General features: G+C 51.9%; 1 protein-coding gene across 1 annotated transcript in view; it reads left to right on the top strand.

Annotated features, from left to right (window-relative positions):
- The first annotated feature begins 8,137 nt into the window (after positions 1-8,137).
- The window catches only part of OPRD1 (opioid receptor delta 1), a 32,732-nt gene continuing 23,553 nt past the window's right edge, over positions 8,138-17,316 (top strand). Inside the window, exon 1 of the mRNA XM_077898853.1 lies at positions 8,138-8,379. Coding sequence (XP_077754979.1) covers positions 8,153-8,379 — 227 coding nt within the window. The 5' untranslated portion in view covers positions 8,138-8,152. The remainder of the gene's footprint in view (positions 8,380-17,316) is intronic.

Genomic DNA, 17,316 nt, shown 5'->3' with positions numbered 1-17,316 from the left:
CAATTCCTCTTAATAGACGAGGAATGGAGGCTTGGTGAAGTTGGTAAACTTATCCAGAGTCCCATAACTCACACGTAGCAGACTCAGTGTTCAAATGCAAAGTCCCTGCTCTCAATCACAGATTTCTACCTCCCAGACTCAAAACAAATATGTATTCATGCCAGTAGGCCATGTTCATTTATTTCTGTGTCTCTCTTCTTGGGGTGTTCCCCACACATGGGTGCATCCTCTAGGAATGCTTTAATCTCTAAGTAACAAAAAGACATGGCTGGGAGTCTTGATGCAGGCAGGCCAGAGCTGGTGTACTTAGAGTTCAACAACATCACCAAAGATGCAGGCTCGTTCTGTCTTTCCACTGACAATCTCACCCATACTGGCTTTTCATGGTCATGTTTACTGCTTCATGATTGCAGGATGGCTGCTACAGCTCCAGGCATCATATCGACATTCCAAAGGGCTTTGGGCAAACAGTTTTCTCCTGATGGGCTTTTGATTTTTAATTCTGGAAAAAGAAAGTCTATCGGCAGATTTGTTTTTACATCTCATTGGTTACACATCCACCCCTAGGATGCAGGATGATGTAGGGAAGTATGTATTATGATGGCTCCTGCTTAACAAATCAGCCCCAAACCTAGTGGCTTGAAACCGCAATCATTTATTATCCATCAGCCGTCTGTGGGTAGCTGAGGAGTTCTGTGATCTGAGTCAGCCCCCCAACCTGATCTTGGCTGGTCTTGTTATTGTGCCTGTGGTCCACTGAAGGGTCAGTTGGGGGATCCCTGGGTGGCGCAGTGGTTTGGCGCCTGCCTTTGGCCCAGGGCGCGATCCTGGGGACCCGGGATCGAGTCCCATGTCGGGCTCCCAGTGCATGGAGCCTGCTTCTCCCTCTGCCTATGTCTCTGCCTCTCTCTCTCACTGTGTGCCTATCATAAATTAAAAAAAAATTTTTTAAAGGGTCAGTTGGGGGTTGCCTGGTCTAGGATGGTCTCACTCACATGCCTAGTGTTGGCTGGTTGTCAAAGGGGGTGATGGGGTGATGAGTCCCTCATCCAGCAAGCTAGCCCAAGCTTGTTTCCATGGCAGCGGTAGAGTTCCAAGAGATCAGATGGAAGAATGCAAGGCCTCTTGAGATCCCAGACTCTGAGCTGGCATGTTGTCATTTCCATCCCATTTTTTGGGCAGAGCAAGTCACAAGCCGGCCCAAGTACAGGAGTAGGAAACGGATCCACTGCTTGATGGGAAGAGCTGTAAAGTCACATGGCCAAGGGTATAGACACAAAAAGGGCTGAAGTATCATGACCGTTTTTGCAGCCTACCACAGATTACAATTTATTTAGGTCAGTTCACCCCCTGAGGTGGGGCAGGCATTCCCTTTCCCCCAGATCAAGGGAACACACCTACCCTGATCAGAGCTCAGCTGCACAATAAGCAGAAGACACGGATGCCGGGCAGGTGGCCCGCAGTGTCTGCACAGGGGTCTGATCCCTGGTGCAAGGAGGGGCGGGAGATTCTGCAGCTTTACTCTCTCTGTCACCTTCCTTCTTCCGAAGACTGTGATTTTCATCTGACCTTTGTCGTGATGTTTCCTCCAACAGGTATACGCTTTTCATCCTTGACATTCAGTGCTTCAAAAATGCTTTTAAAAATAGATAAGAGGCTCCTGGGTGGCTCAGTCAGATAAGCGTCTGACCACCGCTCAGGTCATGGTCTTGGGAGTCCTGGGATCAGGACCCGCATCTGGCTTTGTGCTCAGAGGGGAGGCTGCTTCTCCCTCTCCTTCTGCCCCTCCCTCCGCTCGTGCTCCCTCTATTTCTCTCAAATAAATAAAATCATTAAAATAAATAAATACATACATACATAAATAAAAGAAACTCCACCCCCACCCCTGCCACCACCCACCAGGGTTGTGGGAAAATCCGGTGTCGGACAGGAGCGGTCCTGTAGGTGGATAGTTTAGGCCTTGAGGTTTGCAGGATCCAGGAAACAGGAGGCAAAGCCCTTTGGCATTCTGTCCATCTGGATCACCTCTGAGGTGGGCTTTGTCCAAGATCCAGGCATCCATGTGAAAGCAGGAGCCTTTAGCTCTGCTGCCTTGACTCTGAACTTATGGCAGAAATTTTCCAGGCTTTTACTTACCACCCATCAAAGCCCTTACTCAGGGAACCTACAACCTCCTCCGTCCTCTCCTTCTCAGGGGGTCCAGCCCTCTCCTGCTGTGGCCACCCTCCCTCTTCCACTCCTTTCCCTCTTCCTCTGGACACACCCAGGACTCTCCAGCAACGTCTGGGTGGGGTAGTCGTCTAGGAACCCAGGACCTGACTGTGCTTCCAGGAGGGAGATGTGCCTCTGGGGAACAGACAACGTGTGATATAAACTGATCTGGGGGAGCCAGGAAGGGAACGACATCTCGGCTGAGACATGATGGGGGTGTAGGAGTGGGTTAGGTGACAAAGGGGCTGGGGAGCCTGCTGTAGAGTGTTCCAGGCAGAGGAACCGTCATCACAGCAGTAGCTAACACATATTGAGCACTGCCTACATGCTGGGTGCTGTAAAGCAGGTGCTTCTGTTGTCCCCATTTTATGAAGCGTATGGAAGAAGTTAAATGACTTACCCAAGGTCGTACAACTAGTAAGTGGCTGAGCTGGGATTTCAACCAGTCTGACCCCAAATGGCAGCCCTCGTCCCCCTTCACTACTTAGATGAACCTGGAGGTGGGAGAAGCAGGTTATTTGAAGAACCACCAGTAGCTTCTGTTGGCTGAAGGATGGCATGTGAAGGGGAAGGTGGTACAAGGGTCTGGTGAGATAGAGGTGAAAGCATGGGGTGCCTACAGCCATGGTACTGCTCAGAGGTGGCAAGCCTGGATACAGGGAGGCCGTTTCAGGAGCCATTTCAGTAGTTTCGGTGACATGTCCGGCTGGGAAGATGCTAGTAAGAATGAAGAACAAAGGCAGGCTCCATGGGTTATCTAGAAGAATGGACTTGGTGATTGCTTAGAGGTGGGGTTTATAGGGAAAGAGAGAGAGGAATCAGGATTCACAGCTTTCTGGCTTGGGCAACTGGATGGATGGTGCCAATTCTGTTTCCTTCACTGGTCTGCTGCGTATCCTTGGGTATCTAACCCAGGTTCTCTAGATGTCTGTCTTCCTAGCAGAAATGGAAGATAATGAAACCTGACCTCCCCCTTGTAATTGGATGGTGTCAAGATTAAGATGAAGTCATCAATCTGGAAGTGCTTTGGAAAGTCAGAAGTGCTTTGCAAATGCAAGTGGTTATTATTTTATGGTTATGGTTAAGGTCATCGCCCTCCTGGGGCTTGCAGATGAAGCCGAGCTGAAAGGCAGCCCAGGGGAGCTGCCCGCTTATTCGCTCACTCGCTCACTCGCTCACTCACAGTATTTTCCATCAGGCAGATCTGTCTCTTTGGCAGGTGGGAGCCACATTCCCACATACTAAATTGTTAATAGCTTCCCCAGGGAGTTCCTTTCTGCTCTGACTCCTTCAATGGTTTCTGTTTCTCCACTGCTGACGCCTGCTGATGCCCTAGATTGGCTCAGGATTTCCCATCCATTTTTTTTTTTTTTCCCCATAAGGTCAAGGATGGGAACAAGCCCCAAGCAGAGCCAAACCCTTGGGTAACCCAAGCATGGAAGGCTGTGTCTACTCTGCTCCGAGAGCAGGGTCGGATTCAAGAGTTTACTGAGCTCCGAGTGACTCATCACCCTCCACGGTGGGGAAATTCTGCTGAGAAGAGACAGGAGTGATGGGTTCTTGCGGGATTTTTTTTTTGGGGGGGGCGGTTTCTAGTTTTCACTCTGAGAGGTAGTGTGGTGTGGTGGTCAGGGGTCTGGCTTTTGAAGTCACACGGATCTGGCTGAAGTCACATGGATGGCATCCCAGCTCTGACCTGGGTGGCTAACCTAGTCTCTGGCAAATGGAACACTAATAGTAGAACCTCACACCTAGAGGGTTGTTGAAGATTAAATGAGATACTCCTCAAAGCACTTGGCCCACTGCCCGGCACATAGTAAGCTCTCTATAAATGGTAGCCGATAGGAGTATTTATGAATTGAGGCCACAGAAATGAGACTGCCTTTTAAAGATAGACTATAATGCTCACATCCAATTAAGAGTGATCTCTTCAAAGTATTCACCTTGGGAAGCCATTGGGGACACCCTTTTAGCTGTTTTTCAAGTTTCCGTGCATTCTTTCAATGTCCTCAATGGGGGCAATTCATGTGCACCTGGCATGTATCTTAGATTGAGCTGTTCAGACAGAGTGGCTTATAAACAACAGGAATTTATTTCTCAGAGTTCTGGAGGCTGGAAGTCGGAGATCAGGATGTCACCATGGTTGGGTTCTGGTGAGAACCCTCTCCTGGGTTTCAGACTGCTGACTTGTATTCTCACATGAGAGAGCAGAGACAGCAAGCAAACTCTTAAAAGGGGCAGTCTGTAACAGCACACGTTTTCCTAGCAATTATTTTGCTCATGTACTTGGTCATTTACATATCTTTCCAGCTTCTTGGTTGTGAGCTCCTTTAAGAGAGCAATGGTCTTACTCATCTCCTTATGGCAACTCATGCTCACGTAGCCTTTCTCAATTGGCAGAGCATCTGCTGTTTCACCAAACCCTCACCCCAATCCTATATCTCTATAGATGAGAGAACTAAGGCTCAGAGAGGTTAAAAGGACTCTTTTTTTCCCCTAAGATCTATGTTTTTGAGAAAGAGAGAGAGCATGAACAGGAGCAGGGGAGGGGCAGAGGGAGAGAGAGAGAGAGAGAGAGAGAGAAAACCCCAACCAGACTCCCCACTGAGTGGAAAGCCTGACACAGGGCTCAATCCCAGGACCCTGAGATCACGACCTGAGCCAAAACCGAGTCGGACATTCAACCGACCATGCCATCCAGGAGCCCCAGGGGACTCTCTCTGTTTCTCTGTCTTTTGCCTCCACCATAGCATTTCTGTACCGGGGAGGAACTCAAAAAACATTGTGGAATGCAGATTTTAAAAATTCCCTTCAGCCCAGTATGGGCTAGGGTGGGGATAGGGATGAAGTCAGAATAGGGCAGCAGTAAATCCTGGTTGAGACCAGACTTGGTTGGGGGCGGGGGGGGGGGGGCAAGTGTAATGCCAAGGAGTTAGGTAGAGTTGCTTGGTGATAGCCAAAAGCCAAGGGGAGGTGGGGTGGAGGAGCTGGCAACTAGTATTTCAGTTCCAAATCGGATGTGGTTACAGAATGTATGCAAAGGGTTTCATTGCTTAAAAGGATCCTAGGTCCTATGTTCAGCAATATCTATTTGCCTCATCAAAATGGGAGTTCATCAAAGTTGAGACTTGGACTTCTATTCAATTACTCATCGAATAGTGATAATGATAATAATGATAATAATCATCGAGTAACGATGATCACCAGGGACTGTACTAAGGTGGGGTACAAAAGCACACAAGACCTGTTGTAAAGGTGTAACACAAAAATCCAATGATCACACAAATAAGTATGTGGATATTCTATAAAGAAGAGGTACATGATGCCACAAGAACAAATAACAGGGGCACCGACTCTAGTCGATGGGGGCTAGTCAGTGAAGGTTTCACGAGGGAAGTAATATTTAAGCTGAAACTTGAGGGTTGGATAGCATTTAGCCTGGAGAATTGGCTGAGCCTTCCAAGTGAAAGAAATAGAGTGTGCAAAAGTCCTGAGGTAGGAAAAAATTTGGCTTGTTGGCGAGGTAGAAAGGGGGACACTAATAAAGTGGCCCTCTTCCTTCTCGTCCCAATTTCTGCCTGTTGGCACCAGAGTTCCATGCCCTTTGGGACAAGGGAGAGTTTTGGCAACCCTTGTGAACAAAACACAGAACAAAAATTGCCTATCTGGGGGCACCTGCCTGGCTTAGTCTGTAGAGCATGAGACTCTTAATCTTGAGGTCAAGGCTTCAAGCCCCATGTTGGTGTAGAGTTTACTTAAAAAAAAAAAAAAGTAACCTTAAAAAAATGGCCTATCTGATGAGTCCTTAGATGGCTGAGTGGGAAAGCCTTGGGGATGGGAGTCTGCTGTAGCTGGTAGAAGGGCTTGGACAGCAGCTGGGAGAGGCAAAGAGAACAAAGAGGAGGGTGAACTTAGGAATCCTGGCTTTGTTCTTTCTCAGAAAGGGAAAGAGCCCCCTGCACATAGTTGAGTGACTCAAGCTGGAGAGTGATATGAGTGAAAGGCCACTCACAGGGCCAAGAGCATCTCCCCAGAGTCTAGAGCTTGGGAACCCCAATACTGTCCCATTCTATTCCCCCTTGGGACTTTTATTCATTTAGTCAGTATTTCCTGAACATCCATTGTGATCCCAGCCCTCTACTGGTGTAGGGATCGATCAGGCCTGGTTTTCCCAAGGAGGAAACAGCTCAGATAGAAATAATTACCATAGGGGCACCAGGTGGCTCAGTTGGTTGGGCATCTATCTCCAGCTTAGGTCATGATCCCAGGGTCCTAGGACAGAGTCTTGTATTGGGCTCCCTGGTCAGCAGGGTGCCTGCTTCTCCCCCTCCCTCTATGGTCTCTCTCTCTTATTTTTTTTTTAAAGATTTTATTTATTTATTTATTTATTCATGAGAGACACACAGAGAGGCAGAGACACAAGTGAAGGGAGAAGCAGGCTCTATGCAGGGAGCCGGATGGATCACACCCTCAGCTGAAGGTAGAAGCTCAACTGCTGAGCCACCCAGGCATCTGTCTTTCTTTCTCTCACTCTCTTACTCTCATAAGTAAGTAAGTAAGTAAGTAAATAAATAAATAAATAAATAAATATTATTTTTAAAAAATAAATAATTACCATAGGGGATAAAATAGTACCCAGCGTAGTCTTCTCATCTGTAAAATGGGCATACTAATAATAGAATCTACTCCAAAGGGTTGATGCATGAATAAAGTGCTTATCACAGTGCCTGGAACAGAATAATAGTTGGTGAAGAGAATATTCTAGGAGGGGCAGAAGCCCCAGAAAGGAGGATGGCTCTGGGTCTGGGCTGGTCAGGAAGTGCACCCCCCCCCCCCCCCCCCCCCGTGCTCCTGTAGCAGCCAGAGTGATCCTTAAGGTAGTCCTTGAGACCCTGCCTGCTACATCATCCCACTCTCTTCACGCTTGCTCCCTGCTTTCTCTTCTTCCTGGCCTCCTTTTAGTTCCTCCGACCACAGGGTCTTTGCACACGTGGTGTCCTTTAGTTGTTTTTTTTCCCTAAGTTAGTTCCTCCCCAAACTTCCCATGGTGACCTCTGGCTTTTGCGGCCCTGCCACAGGAACGCCTTGCTTTCCTTTACTTTGTCTTCAGCAGTGTGATCTTAAGATTGATTCCCTCCTGGGCTGTAAACCCCAGATACATCTGGGCTGTCTGCCCCAGATACATCTGGTCTCGTGCACTAACGAATGGATCCCCAGTAGTACCGGCTCTTATTTTATTTGCCCCCTCCCAAATAGCTGTTGAGCGAATGAATGTGGCACCAGAAAATCATGGCTAATAATGCCATTTATGGAGCACGTACTGTGTGCCTGGCACTGAGCTGAGTTCTTTACGCGGGTCATCTTAATGTCCACGACACCCCTCTGAGCGAGGTGGTGCAATGATGCCCCTTTTACAGTCGAGGAAAATGAGGCTGAGAGAGCTTAAGTGACTCGCCCAAGGTCACTTTCTTCCGCGTTAGGATGGGTGGCGAGACTCGAATTCACATCCAGGTCCTTCTGACTCCAAAGGGTGCGGAGGGGGAGCCCGCCGGGGTCCGGGGTCCGGGGGCGCCCGAGCCCGGGGAGCGGCCCCGGGAGCAGTGGGGAGCCTCCCCGGCCCGGCTGGGCCCGGCTCCCAGCCGGTGGTGCAGCGCCCGCCCCGGTCGCGGGCGCAGACTGGCGGCCGCCTCCGGGCCACGTGGTGCGCGCGGCGGGCGCGTCCGAGGAGCCGGCAGCGGCTCGGGCTCAGAGCGCTCGGGGCGCGAGGGCGGGAGGGCGGGAGGGCGGCCGGGCGCGGGGGGCGGGCGGAGGGCGCGGGGCCGGCGGGGCGGCCGGGGCGCTGCAGCCCGCGGCGTCGGGGCCGCCGCCTCGGGCCTCGCGCGCCTCGCACGGGGGTCTGCGCCCAGGGCGCACGGCGGGAGGGACGCGGCGCCCGGCCGCCATGGAGCCCGCCCCCTCCGCCCGCGCCGAGCTGCAGCCCCCGCTCCTCGCCAACGCCTCGGACGCGCTCCCCGGCGCCTTCCCCAGCGCCGGCGCCAATGCGTCGGGGCCGCCGGGCGCCCGGAGCGCCTCGTCCCTCGCCCTGGCCGTGGCCATCACCGCGCTCTACTCGGCCGTGTGCGCCGTGGGGCTGCTGGGCAACGTGCTCGTCATGTTCGGCATCGTCCGGTGAGTCGGCGGCGGCCGGGCCCTCGGGGTGAGGCGCGCCCCGCCGCCCCGGGCGCCCCGCGCCTCCGCCTCCCGCAGGGGAGCCCGCCCCGAGCGGACCGCGAGAAGGACGCTGCACCTGCGTGTGGAGCGAGTGTGTGTGAGTGTGTGTGTGGCACCGAATAACATTTGATCGTTTGTTCGCGTCCCCTGGCTTCTGCACTAGGCGATGTGGGATACTTTGGCGACAGTTAGGGTGTCTGCCACAGTTTGCCAGCGGGGGATTCTGTGTTTGTGACAGTACAGATGTATTGAAGGTTTGGACCCCCAAAACCCTCCTGGGAGTGGGCGCCGGGGGACACAGCCGTCTGGGCAGGTGTGGGGGCAGGGGAGTGCTTGGGTGTCTGCACGCTGCTGTGGGGGCGCTTGCCAAGTCCCATTTGATGGCCACCCCTTGGGGTTCCTGTGCTGTGCTTGTCCCGCACCATCAGTGGGCGATTCTCTCTGGATGAGACTGTGACTATGTGAGCGTGTTGTTTCTTGTCAAATCCCTGAAATCCAGGGGGAGCAGAGCACACTGGGGGCGTGGGGGGCGGTGGCTTTGGAGCCTTGGGCTTGGGCGCCTGCGTGTGTGTCCATTGATGGAGAGCCCGTGGTTCCTGGGTCCGCTGGGCAACGGCTGTGGGCCGCCGGTCAGTTCTCTGCTTCCCTCCTCAGTGGCCATCTGGTCTCCAGCCCTGGATGTGATTCAGCGAAGCCTCAGCGCCTCACAAGTGCCCCGTGTCACTCTCTCCTCTTCTCTCACAGGCTTTTCTTTCTGCTCCAGGCAGCACTGGTTGGTTGGGGCGGGAGTGGAGTTTGTGCCTCCAGCTCAGGAAGCGAAATTCTCTTCTCGGTATCTATGTAGACTGCTGGGACTTTCTCAGATCCCAAAACATCATCGGCTTGCCTGGAAGCAGCCTCCTGACCCAGTTCTGCTAGCTCAGACGTGGGCAAAAGGGATCGAAAGGAAACTCCTATCCTTCTAACAACAAAGATGCCCTTGTATTTACTGATAGTTGGAGATGGGTCATCCGTGCTGGTTGACCAAGGGCACAGCCCTAAACCTCTCTGGGCTGTAGTGCCACCCAGCAGGAGAGATGTGGACTCAGAGGCTGGCGATAGGAACTGTGGTCTCAGCCCAGTCACCAATGCCCATCTCAGTGGGCACCCAAGTCGTCCTGTCCCACCTTCTGCCCCATGTGTCTCAGTTTCCTTGTCTGAAGGATAGAGACCCCATCTCCTCAGTTGGCAGTCTGAATTCCAGAGTCTAGGCTCTCTGCAGGACAGAGTGTTGGGCGTTGGATTGGATGGGTGTGTGGGTGTTGAGGGAGCTTTGGCATCTTTGCTCCCCCAGGAAGAGTGGAGGGCACAAGAATTTCCTGTGCTCTCAGTGACTCATTACCAGCTACAGTGGGAGAATTTCTCCAGGCACAGGCAGAATTGATCTTTGCTGTGCGTTTTGCCAGTGATTCTTCCCACTTCGTTGTTGGAGGTGGTAAAGGCTTTAGAGTGGGGCCGACCTGAGTATGAATCCCAGCTCTGCCATGAACTGGCTCTGTGGCTTGGGTATGTCACGTGGCCTCTTTGAGCCTCACTTTCTTCATCTATAAAATGGGGTAATAATAGAACCTTCTTCAACACAGTTTTTGTAAAGTATCAGTGAACAAACATATAGAATGTAGCTGGCCTAGTGCCTGGACCCAGGAAATGGAAGCTGTCTGTGTCATGAAGAGGAGAAAATTTCCAGATCCCTTAGCATCTAGTGCCTTTTAAAGAAGGGAGGGTGAAAGAGGCACTTGTCCTGAGGTGAGCCTGAGGGTAGATTAGATTCTGAGTTCCAGGTTCCATGCACATACCCTCTCGGGGGAGCTCTAGGTGCTGAAGTAATCCCATTCCCAGTCTCTTCTCCAGAGACTCTGGCTGTTGGGCTGATGAGCACAGCCCCCCACTCCCAGTGAGCCAGGAGAAGGCCCCTCACTTCTGAGGGTCTGCTCAGGGAATGCTCTAGGCTTAGTTTGCTAAGGCTTCTCCCCACCAACCTTCCCCAGATCCCATTGTCAGATGCATCTTGCAAGCAGCATAGCTGTCCCCCATAGGTCCCTATGTTGCTAAGACATTTCTTGGGCCAATCATCTATGTGATAACTGTCTCTCTGGGTCTGAGTGATTTAATTCTCACCTACAAACCTGTGGGATAGGCATTAGAATCCTCAATATGATCCCCTCCATCTTGCAGATGTGCAGTCTGTGGTTTAGAGAGAGGTGGGGTGATTTGTTCTCCGAAGGTCCCACAGCCAGCTGCAGACGTGGAGCTAAAACCCTGGTCTTGTGACTCCAAGTCTCGAACTTTTTCCAGAGCTGCCGGGGGTAGGGGATAGTCAAAGAATTGCATGGAAGGAAAAAGGGGCAAAATTCTGTCCCTCTTTGTGTCCCAGATCATCAGAGAACAATGGAGACAAAAGGATTGTGAACCTACACATTTTCTGGCCCAGGTATTTTAGGCTGCTGTCCAGGGGGGCGGGAGGGGTAATGATGGGGCTGGTGCTTAATTCTTCCCCACTGACAGGGAGGCTGAGGAGAGGGCCGCTGCCTGGTGCTCTACTTCTGCTGCCAGAGCCCCAAGAGCAGTGGACAGAGGGGAGCCCAGGATGGAGAGAAGCCCCCGATCTGTCTGGTTTCCTGGTACCTCATGCAGGCCTTGGCACAACCAATAAATGAGTCAGTTGATTGGGTGAATGAATGAATGGTTGAAGGAACAAATTCTGCTTGTCAGTCCTGAGCTCGGGCACTTGGAGGTGGGTGCAGGTTTCCAAAGGAAGATCCTGAGAAATCCTTGGGGTGGGAAGGGGGTTGGGAAGCAAGGGCAGAGGTGGGGCTCTGAAGCCAACCATGTCTAAGTTCAAACCCTGAGTTCAAAGCCACTTCCTTGCTGTGTATTTGGGTTAGCAGCTTTACCTCCCTGAAGCTCATTTCTTCCCCTGTAAGGAGGGAATAGCAGCGATGTGTCAGGGGCTGCTGTGAGTGTTGTAGCTGAGCCATCTACCCGCTTTGAGAAAAGGGATTGTCTCTATGTGAAGGAATGAAAAGAATTAACTCATTCAGGAAAATTCTATGGATACACTGTGCTAGATGCTGAGATACAATGGTGAGGAAAAAAACCACACCGTCTCTGCCCTCATGGTGGGAGGAATGACGATCATCAGCTAGTCATCTAACAATCGAATTTGTAGCAGTGCTGAGGGCGATGGGAGAGCAGGTGGGGACTTTGGGAGCCCATGGTGGGTGTGTGGGGGTCTCACCTGGTCAGAAAGTTCAGAGAAGACCTCTGAGGAGCTGAAGGATGAGGAGTGGGTAACGAGGTAAGAAGCTGAGGGAAGAACCTCTGACCAGAAGCCTGACAGGGATGAGGAGCTAAGAACAAAGAACCTCAGAATCATGAAGCAGCCTCCATTCCCGCCTCCCCCACACTCTGGCCCTCTCCCTACTTCAGGGACCCGCTTGAGAAGCCCACTCTTCCTTCTGGATGCACGAGAGGGGCCTCTGGGAATTGTGCTCTTAGCAAACAAAAAATTGTGTTCTGTGGTTCCTGATGCTTCTGTGAAGTATGAGCAGGATTTGGGGGGGGACATTGGGTCCCCAGGCAGCGCATCATCTAGTCCCTCAGTGTGAGTTCAGCCACCGTGGTAACCCTGTGGGTGCTCAGAGCAGATGCCCGACAACCCCTCTTGCTGGCGGTCAGGTCAGTGCCCTGAGCGGGGCTGGCATCTCAGAGTTCCCACTGGTGGCCCGCTGGGTAGGACAGGGTGTGAAGGGCTTAGCACACCCCCATCTCTGACAGGTGACCCCCTATATCTTCCCTCTGCATGGCCCAGGACTTCCTAGTTTGCCTGCCCCAGAATCCAGGCAGGAGAGTGGAGTCGATGCTTTTCCACGTGGCCACCTGTCTGTTCCCTAGCCTGCCCCGTCTCCCTGCCTGCCGTCTCCCACTCGTGCCCTGCTGTGTCTCTTACCACCCCTCTCTCCACCCCCCTCCACCCCCCTCCACCCCTGCATATAACCAGCCTCAGCCTGCCTCGTCATGACTGTTTCCGGCGGTGCTTCTCTGCCCCTTGGTCTCTCCCTTGGTCCCTAAATCTTCTGACTTTTCCTCCTATCTGGTGCAGGCTCTGCCGTTTACTAAGCTGTTTAATGAGTTGGATTGTGACCCTGCACCCGAGTTTCTTCATTTATAGAGTGTGGATCATAGTACCTGACTCATGAAAACCTTTGCCCTAAAGATGACAAAACAACATTGGTCAAGCAGGATGTTTTCCCTCCCATCCCGAGCGCCTGCAGTGCAGAGCAGAGCTGGGAAGGGAGCTTGGCCCCGGGCCGCATGGATGGGGACAGGGTCATGACAGATGAATGAGGAGTTCTGGCTGCCGGTCTTTCTACTGCCAAGGTGCCAGAGGCTGCTGGGACTTTGCAGGATTGGGAGCTCTGAGTCCCCACCTTGGTTTTTGGAGGCCCAGAATGAGCCCCTTGCCTTCTTGTCTCCCTCCCGTCTCTAACCTGGGTTGGGGTCTGTGGACCCAGGGTGAGATCCAGTGAGGTGACACAGTGCAGTGAGTGGTAGAGGTCATGGCTGGGGATCAGGAAGTGCCAGGTCTTAATCTCAGCTGGACCATGTCCTGGTGGTGTGGCTTTGGGCAAACAGCTCCCTGAACCTCATTTCTACATCTGCAAAATTGGTGTGATCAGGGGAGCTTTGGGGGAGGATCCAACGAGCTCATGGATATAAAGGCTGCAGCACAGCACCTGGCACACAGTAGGCCCTCAGCGTGTGCTGGGTGCTGTGATTAACTAGCACACCCCGGCTGCTGCTCCAGGTGGGCCGAGCGCGGCTGGGGGACCTGTTTACACTTTCCATCTTTGGCCCTTCCCTGCTTCCTGAATAATCCACACATCTACTTATTCAACAAGCATTTGCTGATGCCGACCCCTGCCAGGCCTGCCCAGCCTCAACCCCCATGGCTCAGACTCTCAGCTGAAGCTCCAGCAAGGCCTCTGGCCTCCAGAGCTGTGGGAGGCCAGCACAAGCACCTGACCCAGCCAGAGGAGGTACCGCCTGTGCTGAGTCGTGAAGGGGCAGGAGCAGTTGGCTACTTGGAGAGGGGCGGAACATTCCCAGCAGAGGGAACAGCATGAACAAAGAGAGGTTCCCAGGATCACTGAGAGCTGCAGAGGGCGGGGAATTTTACCGTGGTGGAGCTGAGTAAGTGCCAGGGGCTGGGTGGCTTTGAAGGTGGAAAGGCTGCAGGGACAAAAGCCCGATCTGCCTCGCAAGTAGGTGTCCTCCTCAGCCTGGCAGGGTTGTCAGGAGCATCCGCTGTGCACTGAGCTTTGGCTGGACTGCGCTGGTGGGGAGGAGGAATGGTGGAGAGATGGAGGAGAGACCTGGAGACAGGCCGGCATGGTTATGTCAGGGGCCAAAGGCTACACTGAGGCAGGAGTTGCGGGTCTAGGCAGTGGAAGCTGAGGCTGGACTGGCTCTCGGGTCCCACGGTAAGGTGGGAAATGAGGGAGCTGGGAGCCACAGGCCTTGGGGAAGAGGACTTTAGAGCAATGTGGGTGGAATGGTGTTCAAGAGGATGAATTGGGTATGGGTGGGCATGGGGTGGGAAGGAGGAGGAGGGCCGCAGTGCAGGGAAAACAGGCTGGCTCAAGGGCGATGGAAGAGAGCTGTGCCACTTTGGATGGGTCACCAAAACCCTGGTGTCAGTTGTCCCCTTTCTAAAATGGAGTGCTGGGGCACCTTGGAGGCTCAGTGGTTAAGCGTCCGACTCTTGATTTTGGCTCAGGTCATGATCTCAGGGTCATGAGATTGAGCCCCGCGTTGGGCTCCACTCTGGGCATGAAGCCTGCTTCGGATTCTCTGTCTCCCTCTCCCTTTACAAAAATGCTTAGGATTCTCTGTCTCCCTCATCCTCCCTCTCTAAAAACAAACAAACCAAAAATGTCCTCTTAAAAAAAATAAGAGTGTGTCAGACCTTCAAGAAGGCAGGAGGCTGAGCCATTTGACCCCCGGTGAGGCTCAGCAGGGAGAGCAAGCAGTAGCCCTGATTGGTGTCTCCGTGGCACCTCCTGGCCTTGGCCCCTGGCCTGCCACTTCCCAGTTCTCCGGGCCGTTCCCTGGGGAGTGTGTGTGACTCACAGACCCACTGGGGTGAGCCCCGAGTCACCAAGGGCACCAAGAAGCCTCTCCTGAGCCTCCGCCACATGCCAGAGGCTTTTCCGGCTGCATGACAGCCCTGCAATGGGGGCTGTAGATTCTTATTTATAGATGAGGATGGGAAGGCTCAGAGGAGCGGCCGCCTCTCACAGTCCAAAAGGTGCAAACTCAGGTCTTTCTGACTCCAGACCCACTCCATGTCCGCTCTGGCACTGTTGTCCACAGGATAGCTGGGGCGAGAGCTAGTGACACATAGTTAGAGGAAGGGAGGAGCGGGCTCTGCTGTCTGCAAACCTCCAAGGCCTCTGCGTGGGCTGACATGCGATCGGGACCCAGCTGTGCTGTTACTAAGAGAGCGAGCCTCGGCAATACACAGCCTCAGTTTTCTCATCTGTGAAATGGGAGTAGCGTTAGAGCTTCACAGGGTGGTTTTGAGAAGTTCATGGGGCCTGATGTGAAGGACTTCAGCACCCAAGCAGGCATTTGGCAAGTTTACAGTAAACATTTTCTATCATGTCTCTCTCTCTTTCTTTCTTTCTTTCTTTCTTTCTTTCATTCTTTTTTTTCTTAATTTTTATTTATTTATGATAGTCACAGAGAGAGAGAGAGAGAGAGAGAGAGAGAGAGAGGCAGAGACACAGGCAGAGGGAGAAGCAGGCTCCACGCAGGGAGTCTGACGTGGGACTCGATCCCGGGTCTCCAGGATCGCGCCCTGGGCCAAAGGCAGGCGCCAAACCGCTGCGCCACCCAGGGATCCCATCTTTCTTTCCTTTTTAAGATTTTATTTGTTTATTAATGAGAGAAACAGAGAGAGAGGCAATGATATAGGCAGAGGGAGAAGCAGGTTCCATGCAGGGAGCCCGATGTGGGACTCAATCCTGGGGACTCCAGGATCACGCCCTGAGCCAAAGGCAGACGCTCAACCGCTGAGCCACCCAGGGATCCCTTTCGTGTCTGTTTCAAAGGCTTGCTTTTCATTCATTCAACTGGCATTTATTTTTTTTAAGATATTTTATTTATTTAAGAGAGAGAGCACCAGCTGGGGGCGAGGTGGGGGGAGAGCAGAGGGAGAGGGAGAAGCAGACTCCCTGTTGATCAGGGAACCTGACAGGACATGGGCTTGATCCCAGGAACCTGAGATCATGACCTGAGCCGAAGGCAGACGCTTAATCAACTGAGCCACCCAGGTGCCCCATTGATCAGTATTTATTGAGCCCCAGAGGAACTGGAATTATTGGGTAGATTGTATAGGGAAGTTTTATTAGCTCAATATTAGAAATTTTCTTTTGCTGTAAAGGTAACACAGTTATTTCAGAAAATATGGAGAAGTTTAAGTAGAGACATATATATTACCCATAATCTCACTACAAAGAAAAAAGCTTCATCATTTTGGTGTATTTCCTTTCCATCTCTCTCTCTCTCTCTCTCTGCCTGTGTGTGTGTGTGTGTGTGTGTGTACTTTAATGATAGCAGGATCACAGTATTGGAACAGTGATCATGTTATATATAATACCTTGTAAGTAGACTTTTCACTTGATATTATATCATGAGTGTGTTGTCATGTTATCAAACATTCTTTGAAAACATGATTGTTTGATGGCTGCATTGTATGAATGTGTTCTATTTGTTGGGGGGGCTTATGTTATTTCCAGTATTATGGCAATCTAAACAGTGCATCTGTGAACATTCTTGGACCCTTATATTTGTCACACCTATTTTTACTTCTACAAGAAATTTTCCAACAGTTAAAGCTCTCCAGGGGCGCCTGGGTGGTACAGTTGGTTGGGCATCTATCTCTCTTGGTTTCAGTTCAGGTTGTGATCTCAGGGTTGTAAGATCAGGCCCCACATTGGGCTCCATGCTCAGCATGGAGTCTGCTTAAGTTTTCCTCTCTCTCTCCCTCTGTACTCCTCCCACTGTACTCTCACACATGCACGTTCTCCCTCTAACATAAACACATAAATCTTTAAAAAAAAGAAACTCCAAGAAGGTATGAGCTGCTGTGTAATGTAGGGAGCTTCCCATCTCTGAAGGTATGCAAGAGGACACTGGAAAACCACTGGGTGGAGGCACAGCATTGGAGATTTGGGTGCAGAAAAAGAGAAACATAACTGTAGGCTCCTCTCCCCAACACTGAGATTCAGAGATGCTGTGATCTCAGATCCCCCTTCTACCCTTCCTGGCAGATGATGCCTGTCTGGAGGCTGCGCAAAGGGCAAGGCATGATTTCATTAACCTCAGAGTCCTGGGACCTCTAAATCCAATTGGCTACCCAGAACATCATAACATGCACAGGAAGAGGGATAATCGTGGGCTTGAGCAGAAAGCCCGGCTTAAATTAGCAATTTACCATCATTGGCTGCAGCGGTCCTATTACCAGCTGGGGGATATGGGGTGGGATGGGGTGTCTGGATTGGATTCTATTGATTTATAGCTCCCTGTGCAGCTGCAGAAATCAACAGCTTTGTCTCTGGCCAGGGTGGGTGTGTACGGAAAAGAATCTCGTCTTCTGTAGCTTTCTGAGTCTTGATGAATCGAAAGAACTCAAACTTCAAAGTCCTGTGAGGTCAAAGAGCCCCTTTCAACGCACACAGCATAGGGAGAGGCGGAAATGGCCTCCGTCTTCCCCCCGCTGCCGAGGTGACCTTTTCACCGAGGTGGAGAGCTTTGAATCATGGACGATGATTCTCTTTACTGAACACTTAT

Source organism: Canis aureus, chromosome 5 (genome assembly GCF_053574225.1).
Source record: "Canis aureus isolate CA01 chromosome 5, VMU_Caureus_v.1.0, whole genome shotgun sequence".
Classification (NCBI taxonomy): Eukaryota; Metazoa; Chordata; class Mammalia; order Carnivora; family Canidae; genus Canis; species Canis aureus.
This window is presented reverse-complemented; position numbering and strand designations above follow the sequence as displayed.